This window comes from Tenebrio molitor, chromosome 7 (assembly GCF_963966145.1).
Source record: "Tenebrio molitor chromosome 7, icTenMoli1.1, whole genome shotgun sequence".
Classification (NCBI taxonomy): domain Eukaryota; kingdom Metazoa; phylum Arthropoda; class Insecta; order Coleoptera; family Tenebrionidae; genus Tenebrio; species Tenebrio molitor.
In genome coordinates, this window is record NC_091052.1 from 9,941,871 (window position 1) to 9,954,672 (window position 12,802).

The 12,802-nt window shown below is 36.4% G+C and overlaps 1 protein-coding gene across 3 annotated transcripts in view; it reads right to left on the reverse strand.

Annotated features, from left to right (window-relative positions):
* The window catches only part of dpr7 (defective proboscis extension response 7), a 164,174-nt gene that overhangs the window by 143,875 nt on the left and 7,497 nt on the right, over positions 1-12,802 (reverse strand). The window contains exon 2 of one of the 3 annotated variants that reach the window (XM_069053428.1): positions 5,511-5,543. Coding sequence is in view for 2 of the 3 variants with exons in the window: in XM_069053424.1 (XP_068909525.1) it covers positions 927-1,023 (97 nt within the window). In the remaining variant the exon portion in view is untranslated. Of the gene's footprint in view, positions 1-926; positions 1,135-5,510; positions 5,544-12,802 lie in introns of those variants that run through there. The other 2 variants (XM_069053424.1, XM_069053425.1) reach the window with 2 other exon arrangements.

Consider the following 12,802-nt stretch of genomic DNA (forward strand, 5'->3'; position numbering starts at 1 on the left):
TTAAGTATAGTCGTATAGGCGACTTTATTGAAACAATATAGGAACATAAAGAATATAAAGTTAGTTTTGTATTGGTTTACGGCAACGTGCGGGGTGAAAATCACAGTTATGTCTATTTTTATTGGACCTACTTCTTATTCCATCTACTCGCCTTTTTTATAGATTATACTGTTTTTTTCCTTTCGGCAAACCGCTCCGATGTTGTATAAAACTACACCCTTCAGGTTATAAAAATTATTACATAGGAAAGTTTTTAAGGAATGATGACAAAACGAAATAGAGGATGTAATCTTTCACTTTTTATACGATCCTGTCGTATTTATTATACGCTTTGGAGTGGGCATTCGAAACAGATGATGCAGACATAAATTCAGTTACAGGTTGCCATAAAGTGGTGTCATTTAATAACTGCTAAATCACTGAAATGCAGCGAGAAAAATTGTGTGAATTTCTCAACGTTTTCGACTTTCATAAATGGTAATAATTACATTCGCTTTTCATCCACTCCTGTTACCAAATGCAAAAACATCTGGACATGAAGTATCCCACAAGCTTGACTTGCAAAACGAACCTCCATATGAGACTGCACGGGAACTCGTACAGCTGATCTACTTACGTAATTACACAAAATACCAACTCAACATAACTGATTTATATGCATAATACAACTGACAAATCCTGTAGAATAATCAAACATGTTGCAGAATTCCGGGATATCTTTCAAGCACTTTTTATTTTGTTTCCAGTAGTACACACTGAAACTGCATTCTTGAATTTGCTGTTGAAACATTTGTGCTTTTAAAAAGATTTGATTTTGCACTCTGAACGAAACGTAACGTGATGGCTTAATAAGAATTTAACGGCATCTTCGGCAGTTCAATTCTTTAATTGAACAGTTGCAGGTGCGCTCACATAGCAGTTCTTACCAATTTCTAATGACGAGCAAAGCTGCTGCAGCTGCATCCTTACAAAAATAAACACTCGTCGAAAATACACCACAATTAACAATTTCCTGTATTTCATTTCAAATAATATGTCACAAATGTCAAAGAATATGTCAGTTTATAGTCGAGTTTTTGCAATGGAAACAGGTTTTCATTGTCGAGTTTCAAAACAGCTCCGAATGTGTCATATTTGCTCGTCGAATCAATGAACAATAACATGATTTCACCGTTGACTAACTCCGTTATTGAAAATTCACTTAGTTTTTTTTTTGTTTTTGTTTGTAGGGGCGTACGCAAATTGTTATTTGTTTGTGCCAAGTATTTGTCGTATGCGAAAGTCGCCCGATAACGATTGCGAAAGCCAATAACTAAAATTCTTGCTCATACCACAACTATGACATTTATCGACCGGAATTTCAATCAAGAAACTATTCCCGGGCAATAAAACCGTCTTATAGTTGAATTTACAATGCAGCAGGAATCGAATGCTTACCTGCAGACAGTTTGATATCAGTTATTGCACCCGGATTACAGTAATTCCTCTTAGATACACTGCATTGCTACATTTGTAATCGGCACTGAATCCAACTTGCGATGAGGCATGTTCTCGAGGCATTTTTCTCTATTTTGCGACGACACAAATACAATTTTCTTGTGTCGGTTGTGAAACTAAGAACTGTTGTGAACAAGGAAACTCCCCTAATCTCACTAACATTGTTTAAACTTTCACCACGATAAGCCTAAATTGATGCAGGTAATAAGACAGTAACGAGGAGAATAATTATCCTCGTTCTCTCTCGACGTTCCATTTGTAACGACAGCAGTCGAATAAAATTGAGAAGTATAATTATTTGTATACCAAGGATGCGAAATCGTACTTTGACGAACCGAGAGGAAAATTGTCGTCAAGGCCGCTTTGCGGCCGAGACAAGACAACCTCTTCACTTTGAGAAAAATTTGAAAAATGTCCGAAGAAAATTACGATGTTTCAGTTCCGTGTACTCATCCAGAGTTAAAAAAATATTATAAATCGTGCAGTGTCACATTTGAAACCTGAAAAATCGAAACGGCAATATGAAAAATGTTACAGTGACTTTGAGAATGATGTAACAAGAAGAATGTGAAAACCGTGTCGGATAATGTTGTACTGGCTTACCTATTTATTGGAATATATTTATTGTGGAAGGTAAATGTTAAATTCTGTTATGCTAGGTTGTATCATCTGCTTCTTTTTAGGTTATTTTAATCGTGGAAATATCAGGAGCCGTGCAAAGACACAAATAAACCAAAATGTCTGTTGATGACATTCAGGAAATGTTACGAGATATTTCTCTTTTTGACCGATGAAAAATTAACCAAAATTAACCTAATTCACATGTGTATGTTTCGTATAGATGATAGATCGATAATGGGAATCTTTCTTATCGACTCCTCAACCTCATGCGGCTGTCTCATTTGAAATTGGCGGAAATTTCAAACCGGATGAAAATTCTGTACTAATAGTGGCCGTGCCTGACACAAAATCAAACTTTAACTGTAACCAATCCAGATTTTGTAAGATTACACCAGAAATATGCAGATAGATATGTTGTAATTGTAATAATAAATAAATATAAAAATGATTTTTACTTTTACGGCCGTCGTCAAGGTAACGGCTGCGAAATTCAATTTCGCGGCCTGTTGTACGCACGCGAAGTGCTCATTTCGCGTACGGTTGCACACAAAATAAATAATCGTCGAGTCGCGAATAATCAGTTTAATAAAACGAGCCTTATTTGCCATGTTGAGAAGTTTGTTATTCTCGTGTGCCATAAAATCCTCATTTCGCGTATAACATTCTATTTCAGGGCAAATTTACCAAAAGATGCTGTTTAACATAAAGCGATGTGACATAAATTCGCTGTTCCGTGGATATCGTTATTAAATAAAAGAGAGGTTCCGTTGTTGCTCGGATGAGCAATAAATCGATTCCTTCGGCGTGAACAGGTGTTGGAAATGCGGTAGGAGTTTGCAACTGCATGGAGTCTACAGAACTTACCTAACGATTATTATTATTACTCTTTCGTGATGCTGAGATTTTAAACAAACATGATTCCGACCCTACACTCTAATGGCTCGAGGTACAAGTATTAAACCGATTAGAGATAACTAATGTAAACATAAAAGGTTTGGGAACACATTTACTCACTTGCCACCGCACTCCAACTTAAATTATTCCCGTGTAACTGAATAGATAACCAAAAAACATAAATTACGCCAACCGACTCGGTGGAACTTTGATCATTTAGGAAGAACTGATATATGAACCTTAAAAACGAATTCCCCGTCAAAATTATATCGGCTCTTTGAGAGCCGCCTTCTCGACTTTCCTTAATAATACAGCAGTTTGCAACAGTTTGTTATTAAGTTTTAACACAAATTATAAACTCAAAATAAACGGTAAATAGTTTACTCAAAGGGTGCAACTTGAACGACTCCAAATAAAACTCATTAGCTGCACAGCAAATGCGAAACTATTAAAGAAACTTTGACGTTGCACTAGTGGAGCTGGATTTTTTTTTCTCTCGACGTTTTCATCTTTAAAACAAGATGTTTTTAGACGAAATACAAAGTAATCATAAAGTTTAAAAGTTTTCTTAAGTACCTAGTTCTACTATAAACTCTTGTAAATGTTAAGCTGCCGTAAAATTTGGCAACTCTTGAAGCGAGTAAGTAATCGCTAATGAATAACAATTTAGTATCCATAAACGCAAAAATAGAGTGTAAAAATCTATTCCGGTGGTTTTAATTAAATTATTAGTGGGATCGTTTTTTGCCGGATGCTGAGATAGGAAATTCAGATCTCATTATGTGGAAATGATGGCAATTTAAAGTAGATAAAAGTATTATTAATTCATGAAGCCAAGCTTCAAATGAATCTTCCATGTAATGAAGGGAATAGCCAAATCACGCACCAGCTGAATCGCGGGTAATTAGATGGGCACGTTTTAATGAAACAAAAGAATCTCTTATAAAAGCGGTCCAGTTTGTTGGAATTAATATCCATCCACTTATATGCAGAAAGCTGGGCTGTTATTTATGACGTCAATTTTGGACACTTAGCCGCCGTAAAAATTATAGCCCGTATTTCTCAACTAACCCTTCCATATATGGGCGACATTAATAACGACTCGTCCAACTGATAGCCAATTATATATCTCCGGAAACGTGTCGATCCAACATTTTTCGGGCGATTCTCAAACAGATAACGTTAGTCCCATTGGAAATTGTGATCTTGGCCGTGATACAATTCGAGTAAATACAAGTTATGTATATTGCGACATAAATTCCAACTCAAGAGCTCGAGCAAAAGACATCAGTTCACACAGAAGGCAGCTTATTCCTCAAAGAGATCCGGGTCGCCGACAACAATACACAATTTCTCCGACCTAGCTGAAGAAGCTTCGTTTTGATTTTCTTGCCTCTTGCAGACCGTGTCGTCCTGATACATCCTTTGAATTTCCAATGATCTTATCTAGGCTAGACTCTTTGCGCAATATTACTACTCGGAGAAGACTTACATAGATCACTTTTAATTGAATTCATCGGCAACGGGCTCAAAAATAAGACCACGTCGAAGGTGCATTATTAAACTCGCCGAATTACTTTCCGGTGGCTTTGTTGATGGCTCTTACTCCTTTCGGGGACAGCTTTGGGAATTTACGACGGAAAGCTGCATACATGATTCCCTTAAATATACCTTGTTTACGGTGAACAGAAGTGATGGTTTAAATCTTACGCTCAAAAAATGTATTGCTTCACGATTGTCTTATAAAATTTTTAACGATGCCAATTATAAGCGGCAGGTTTTACTGGCAACACTAATGAATACCTTTTTATGGAGATTAATGTGTAAAATGAAAATCTGCTTAATCCTAAACTTATGTTATTACACGATAAAAATATTTAACGACCGAATTTGTGTGTTTACGATGTGATGAAACAAAATGTTGTGGGTTTCTGCATTGGAAAAATTATGAAAATCTAATTGGAATCGTACGCGAATACAGAATTTTCGTTAATTAACGGAGTTTTAATTAATCAAAAACAAATGATCAAATGAAATTTGTACAAAGCGTAATGCGAGCTTGATTATTTTTTAATTAAAAAAAAAAGTCACGTAAAACACTCGAAAGAATGAATGTTTCATAAAAAAATATAACCGGACTTGAAAAACAAACTTCAAGGAGTGGGGTGATCGCATAACACCAACCCCAATAAAATTTCTTTTCCACTCTGAATTTACAGTTCGACCTCGTGTTCTGCTTCTTATCCTCTTTCATTTCTCGTTTTGTTTCCAAACCCCGAACTTCTGTCTTATAAAATTCCCCCTCAAACCATTGTCGTCAACTTTTACGACACCAAAGTGAGATATTTATTGCTACATATAAAGAAATTCCAATATTAAGATTACATTCTTATCCCGGGACGAAATTTGAATCATGGTAAGTGAAGACGTTACGACCCCATAACTATCATATTTCGAAACTAATCATTGCCATCTTGAAAAAATGAGAAGCTACTTACTTGTTTTTCCAGTCGCAGCGTTTCACCGAATATCTGGAACAAACTCAAAAACGTATTAAAACTTGTTTCAATTTCTTGAGCTCAGCCGAGATCATAATTTGGTATATTAGGAGACTAAACGATCACGAATGCCGAAAATAGCGGAAAGAAAACCCTCGTTTCCTTTTTTTTTTGCTAACTGAAATACATGAGGATTACCTGGAGGTATAAGGCAGTGAGTTCTGGCACTAATAAACTGTCACAAACGCAAAATAAAATAAGTGTGAACGTGATCGCGTATTTCATTCTCACTTCTTGCATAAATTTAACCGTGCAATGTACCTGATTACCATATTCGATAGAAACATTTAGAAGACATTCTGCATCACCGACAAACAAAAACTTAATAATTATGAAGAGTGCCGAGCTCGGTCTTATTTAAGTTTACATAATCAAAAACGCTTCCTCGACGGGTCAAAGTTATTAAACAAATTAAAACGTTATAGTAAATTTTTAAGAGGATCCTTCGTTTCGCGCTGATCTCTTTTTAAAGGTGGTATAGAATGGACTTCTAATTTAATTAATTAGAAGTGTCTTTTTACGAACAGGTAATAAAAAAAATTATAAAATTCCCATAAAAGCGTCGTTATTTTTTCAGTTGGCTTTCAGGAGTTGAGTCTTATCACAAAAGACGACTAATTAGATATAATTGGTGGTGTATTTTTGTAGACTTTGTCTTGTATAATTGGGTAGCAGTACAAGTAAAGAGACCTTAGTTAATTATTACGCAAGAGTTGCTTTAAACTTAGCCAATTTTAGCTGTGTACTGTTCGAGATGCGTCTCACGTCTTTCAGATTTTACCCCGAGTCTGGCACATTTCGAAAACGAGGTTTGTCGGAAATTGTCCCATCTGCCCAAGATATAATAAAAGCTTTAACTCAGCTTCGGGTAAGTGCCTAATTAACAGCATCGAACTCCCGACTGATTGGCCAATTAATGGACAGATGAGACACCGTCAATGGCGAAATAAATTCGTCTTTATCGGGCCGTTATTAAAATTTCAAATGCACGTTCGATCGGCATTAATTTATGAATTTGTTCCTTTTCGTTTGATCGATGGTATGGCCGAAATTTTATTCTGATTTGTTCCGGTGGAAAACATGACGTGGCGTCGCAACACCGCGAAATAAGAACGGAAATGTTGGCACTACTCTAGAAACGTCTACACAGAATTAAGCGAGTTGTGCAGTTAGAAAAGTTGACCTAGCTTAAAGCTCCAAACTTTATGAAATAAGCATAAAAGCACTGTAGCACGAACGATACACGCATAAGGCGGACTTGAATCCTGCCATGGTAATCCCGATGTTACTCGCTGGATTTCCAAAGAGGAAATAAACAGAAGCAGGATCATTGAAATAACATCGAGCTGGATATACGCATTTCATAGTCCGCAGACAACACCGGGACAATATTTTCGTTGCACGCTGGGATTTGTTTTTATTGGGAAAATAAAAATAACGTAACAAAAAAATAATCTGCTTTTGGGAATTTTCGCGGTCGATATTCGATTCATCATTATCTGAATTGAAACGTTGCCGATTGCTCTGATTTCTGTGTCGGTGCAGCAACTGTTGCGATGTCGTCTATCTGCAACGTTTTGCCGGAGTTTCCAAGTCGTGTAATGTGGGGACACTTTAAATCATGTGTGCTGAAGAAAACTTCCAAACGAGTTTCCTACATTTATATGAAAACACAACGAATATAAAGTTAACGTATGCCGGCAGAAAACAGAGAGGTCTGGCGCTGAGAACAAAATAATATAAAATTATGGATTCTAAAGAAGAGAAATCAGCTCAAGTATGATGTTCTGCACTTCTGAATTTTCAATTTTCTCAGAATTTATTGGATACAATTTTACTTTTACGATTCCCGTTCTAAAAATGAACCCACGTCATCTTTGCCGATTGAAATAGAAGCTTTAGAGATCCGGAGATGTGTGTCTGTGTCTGTATGTTGCGTATGTGTCTGTAATCTGCCATTTCCATGATGTACTCCATGATCTATTGCTGTCGGAAAATTCGAAAAGAGTTGATGTGTGAGGAAATGTTCACTCTCTGTAAAACGGTCGACAGTCTTCTGAATAAAACAGTTTCCTTACGCAAACCTTGCACTACATTAACCTAATGACGGCACAACTTCCAACAATTTTACGCAACTCCCACAGCTGCCGGACGAATTTATCACAAATCGTTAGTGCGGAGTTTAAAAAAATACCTCATCACTTCAAGCTAAACCGTGCTTCTATTTAACAAACTCCTCTATTTCCGAATGAAGGGAAATGAAAAACCAGCTCGTTTACATCCATCTGTCGTAATCTGTTTGAATGCATTCGCATAAAAGAACGTACTGGTGCCCCCTTATCCATATGAAAGTTTGGCTGTGTTACTGGAGCGGTAATATCTAAAATGTGACCTCCTCATATTGCATGATGGGAAAGAAACTGTGATTTAAAACAGTCCGCATATAGAGAGTTCAGACATAAAACTTCCTCCTATATGAAGGTCTGGAACTTCCTTAATAACGCAAAACGTCGAAGTTAATGACATTTTTATGTAGTTTGTTAAACGTTTCGGGGTGGAATTTTATTTTTGTAATTTTTGTTTTAGTGCCCTATTCCCAGCGCGAGGTAAACTTTTGAGCATTTACATAATTATTTTTGAAATTTATTTTGTTGGCTATATTTCACTCTTGTTCTTTGCGTTGCAAGCTTTTATTAACTTTGTTCGGGTCGAGTTTTTAATCAAGCTAAAATATCTTACGGCCGAAATAGTTTACAGTTTTATTGCCTTAATTAACAACTCCCGACCAACTCCTATTTGCTGTGATTGCGAGTTAACTTGTCTCCCATCAAATACTTACGCACTCTATAAATATTTAAATTGGTGGTTTTCTACATAAAAATTAACTCTCTCGGCGCTCAAGTTATTTTGTGGGGATCGAAACTGAAATATCCTTGCAAACTGCATTGGCCCGAACGTCCTGCGATATCGCGCCGCTCTATAGGAGCAAAGTTTTATTTATTGTTTCGAATGGCTTATAAAACTCTATTGGGAATCGAACAAGGACACCGCTAAAAAAGTGAAAATGGACCATAAACACCGAAATCGCCGACGTTTCTCCGAACATGTTTTAAAATGAAAAACCATAAACCTAAATCGTTTCGCCCAAGGGAAAGTGTTTATATCTTCACTGTGAATAAATTAAAAACCCGGCGCATCCACCAAATTTAACGATCCTAATTATTTATCTGGTGTTGAGATAAAGCATTCGTAAACATGTTTTTTCTATATTATTTCGGTGCGCCTCATTTCTTATTTATCTCATGTCTGCGGCTGGATCAAAGGAATGCGGTGAGTAAACGGTAACACGATTGCTTTACATTCAATCGCAGAGATTGCTTTCTATTGGAATGTAAATAATTACATAATCTAAATCGGGTAAAGAGAGCGGTAAATCTTCGAATCCGTAGGCAAAATGCGTATATCAGACTGAAACTCACGAAATTCTCAAATTTAAGATTGACGTTTTGTTGACTTTTTCTGATCGATTTATCGTTCCGTCGCGATACAGCGCTTTCCACGGCTTTTCCTCGTCCTTCGCTTATTTTCGGTTCAATCATCTAAAAACAAAATTTATACAGATCGTTAATTATTAATAATGACCTTTCACGTTTTAATTAGCAATAAATTGCGCGATTTATCAGTGCGTAACAATAAAGAGTATCGAATAAAACGACCCTTCAAAGCGTCACAGAAAGACAAAATAATTAAATCCGCCGTTCCTTTCCGAACTAACAACAACCGTAACCGTTCATTACGATTGATTCAAATGTTTAATTAATTTCCAATAAAAACATTATTTAATAACAACAACAAACGAAAACTATTTGCAAGATGATTACATTACTGTAACAACTAATTTAATTGTGATTAATTATCTCCATGCGGAATAACTGATTAAAATCGTTCACCCTCTATTAATAAATAGATTGAACATACAAATTGGTTTCCGATTTTCAAATCGTTACACAAGACCGATGAATGAAGAGAGAGAGAAAGTTCACATAAAATTATTAAAACTTTGGCATCGGTGCAATATATAATTTTTACAATACAAAATAGGCGGTGGAACTAGTTAAACTTCTTACATTAAAACTTAACCGGAAATGCTGTTTGAAGTTCAAATATTTATAAGGAAAGTTTCGAAACGCAATATTCTCTGTACGTATTGAAACTGTAAGTTTCGTCTCAATTAATATCAGATTTATTAATCATCTGGGTTTTCGGAATGGTCTCGAGAAAACTTCTAACAACCTCTTCTCGATAAAAGGGTAAGTTTCCCCCGAGTGAAGGTGTGTTATGCGAAAATGAACAAACAATCGATGGACATCCGAGTCTCTTCCGTTTTATAACAATGTCTTTTAGAGTTGATTTTTCGCTCTGCGGATTCTAGTGTTTATATAACAAATGAAGGACGACAAGGAAAACAATGGGGGGTGTTGAAATAAGGGATGCATGGGTCAAACGTGGGCTTGTTTCGACTTGTTTCTCCCCCGAGGTGACTCTAGTGGTGTAACGGCTAGGATTGAATACCAATGCAGGTCTCCGAGGTCGTTTATTTCATTTTTTTTTGTTTGACTATTGACATTCCATTATTCCGGAAAGTGTTTCGACACGTTTCTTTATGCAGCACCACAGATACACACACAGAGACATACACACACACACACACACCATCAAATCCAATTCGGAACGATCAAATTTTAATTATTTAGAAGGTACCCTCGAGACCGATGTTCCTGCATTTCCTTAGCAATAACGGCGATAAAGTTGGCGCTTTGTTTTTTGTTTTGTTAAGAAATCTCTGTGAAGTTTGCACGATTTAATTATATTTTCTTTCTTATTATAGGCATAGCGTATAAAAGTTATAACTCGGTTTCGGTAATGCGAACATCATTGTTTCAAGAGATAAAGTAAGTTGGTAAATGTTGAAGTTGAAAAAGCACAGAGAGACAAAGTTTTTGAGTCGCTCAATCTAAAGTTTGACGTCAAAATGAAGTGTTCTGCAATGTTAGAACGATGACAGGCAATTTACCGTGAGATAGATAAAGATAACCGCCTCAATATCCAAGCTGAAAGGGGATGGATGTGAAGAGTAAGCCATTTCACTGATTACCTTTCCTTTTTACAAGAGAAAGACGAAATTATGCGGGTCAGAGTTGTCAGACGGAGACCGCCAACGAACTTTACTTCCTACCATAAATTCCGCCACTTTTACAATATATTAAAAAGTTACCAACGAATGATATAGTATTTAATTTTACTACTATGCACCCGAACTTTCGGCGAAATTCCCGCCCTAAGTATCCCTGAAACACCCCAAAACACCATTAACTCTTTTTTAATGCCTAATAAAAAAAATCTCAAACAGAACGCGTTAAATATGATCACCGAAGCAACAAACCCATTACTAAAATCCGAAACGACCCGAAATAACGATTTCCTGCGGCGCATTATCAACTAGAACTGAAATATAATTTGCGGTTAGTGAATTGGTAAGTAGCACAGTCGAATACTGAGTGCTGCATAATAGCTAGGGGGACTAATGACGTCATACCTCACTCACGCACTGCTCCGGAGAGCTGAGTCCGGGTCACAATTCCGGTCAGCTCCGGAAATGCGATGTCGAGATGACCTGAGGCACGTGATCATCTAACTTGAAAATATAACTAAGGGAACGACCTGAATATTAAATCCTCGGCTCAAGTTTTTATGACGTTTCATAACATTTGTACTGTCGATACGGAACGGATATTACCGATAATCCTAATCCGAGACGAATCCTTGCCCCGTCAATGCCGCAAAAACGCACGGCTTAACATTTTTTACTCTAAAAATACATTACTTTTTTAAGTATCGAACCCGAAAACGGAATAAACGCTTTTTAAATCTGGAAAAACCTTAATCACCGCGTTATTACGAAACTTTATTGTGGCCCGAGGCGAATTAATTTAATTCCACCGGGGTTCCCCCAGAAATAAAAAATAATATCTTTAATTAACACGTCTGGCTCAAGTTGAATGCAAATTTGCAGGTACTGTAATATATTAATTAGGCGAAATTAAATTTCCGCCACCATTTTCATAATAAAACCAATTTAGCAAATTTTAATGCCGCAATAATTACAAGCTTCAACAATGTTATTTTTATTCTAAAAAAAATATATCAAAGAAAACACCAAAATAACAATTCAACAATTCATTCCGTCAAACCGATTGATTGTTTCAGTTTACAACAAAATGTCGCATTAGACCCGACCCTCAACTAAAGTTTTGATTTGGGGACCGTTATAACTAGGATTTGTGATTGGAAAAAATTGCTTTAGTTAGGAATTGCGAACCCTCTTTATGATGCAAATCTGAAAATGCTGTCCCTTGAATTTCCCAGGCCCTTGTTAAACTTTACACACTACGTGTGAGTGCACTAACATGAATATTCAAGTGAGTATTTGGGGTCTGCCAAACATATGCATGCATACATAAGGGAAGCATTATAAAATAAGTAGCTTCGCAACACCATCAACTCCCGATAACACACAACTTCGGTCAAAGTGATGACTGTACCAATTATGGGTTTCATTTCGTGATGTGATAATAAAGAGCAACTTGCTGATCTAATTAACCTTATGAGCGACTTAATTTTTCTCCGGCGAAAATATTAGCTCGGCTTTTATCGAGTTCGTAAACTTTATAAGGCCACAAACTTAAAAACGTCAAATAAAAGTGTCGGAAAATTGCGAATGAATATTTCACTAACTACGTGCTATTAACGGAGTTAAGGGTATGATGGGATCACATAGTTCGCTCAAGTTTCAACAGATAAGACGGAAGAAAACATCAAATTCGGGATTTTTCCCTACCATTATAAAAAGTTGAATTATTCTCCACCGAGAACTTAAAGATAACTCTTTTATTTACATAACAGCTTACTATTAAAAGTTATAATGTGTTAAAAGACAGGAAATTATTAGACACTTTTTTACCGAGCGAGTTACGACCGGGTGGAAGTTTAAAAGAGATTTTTAGACTTCATAAAACTTCCTCATATATAGCAAGTTGCGGGACAAACTTGCTCAAACTTCACCCCAACATGCACTGTATCATTTATATTTTATACTTCGATTCATTTTTTCTTGTGCTTGAATAAATCGCTTTACTTTGACGTATACTGCACCTAAAACCCTCCACTCTTAG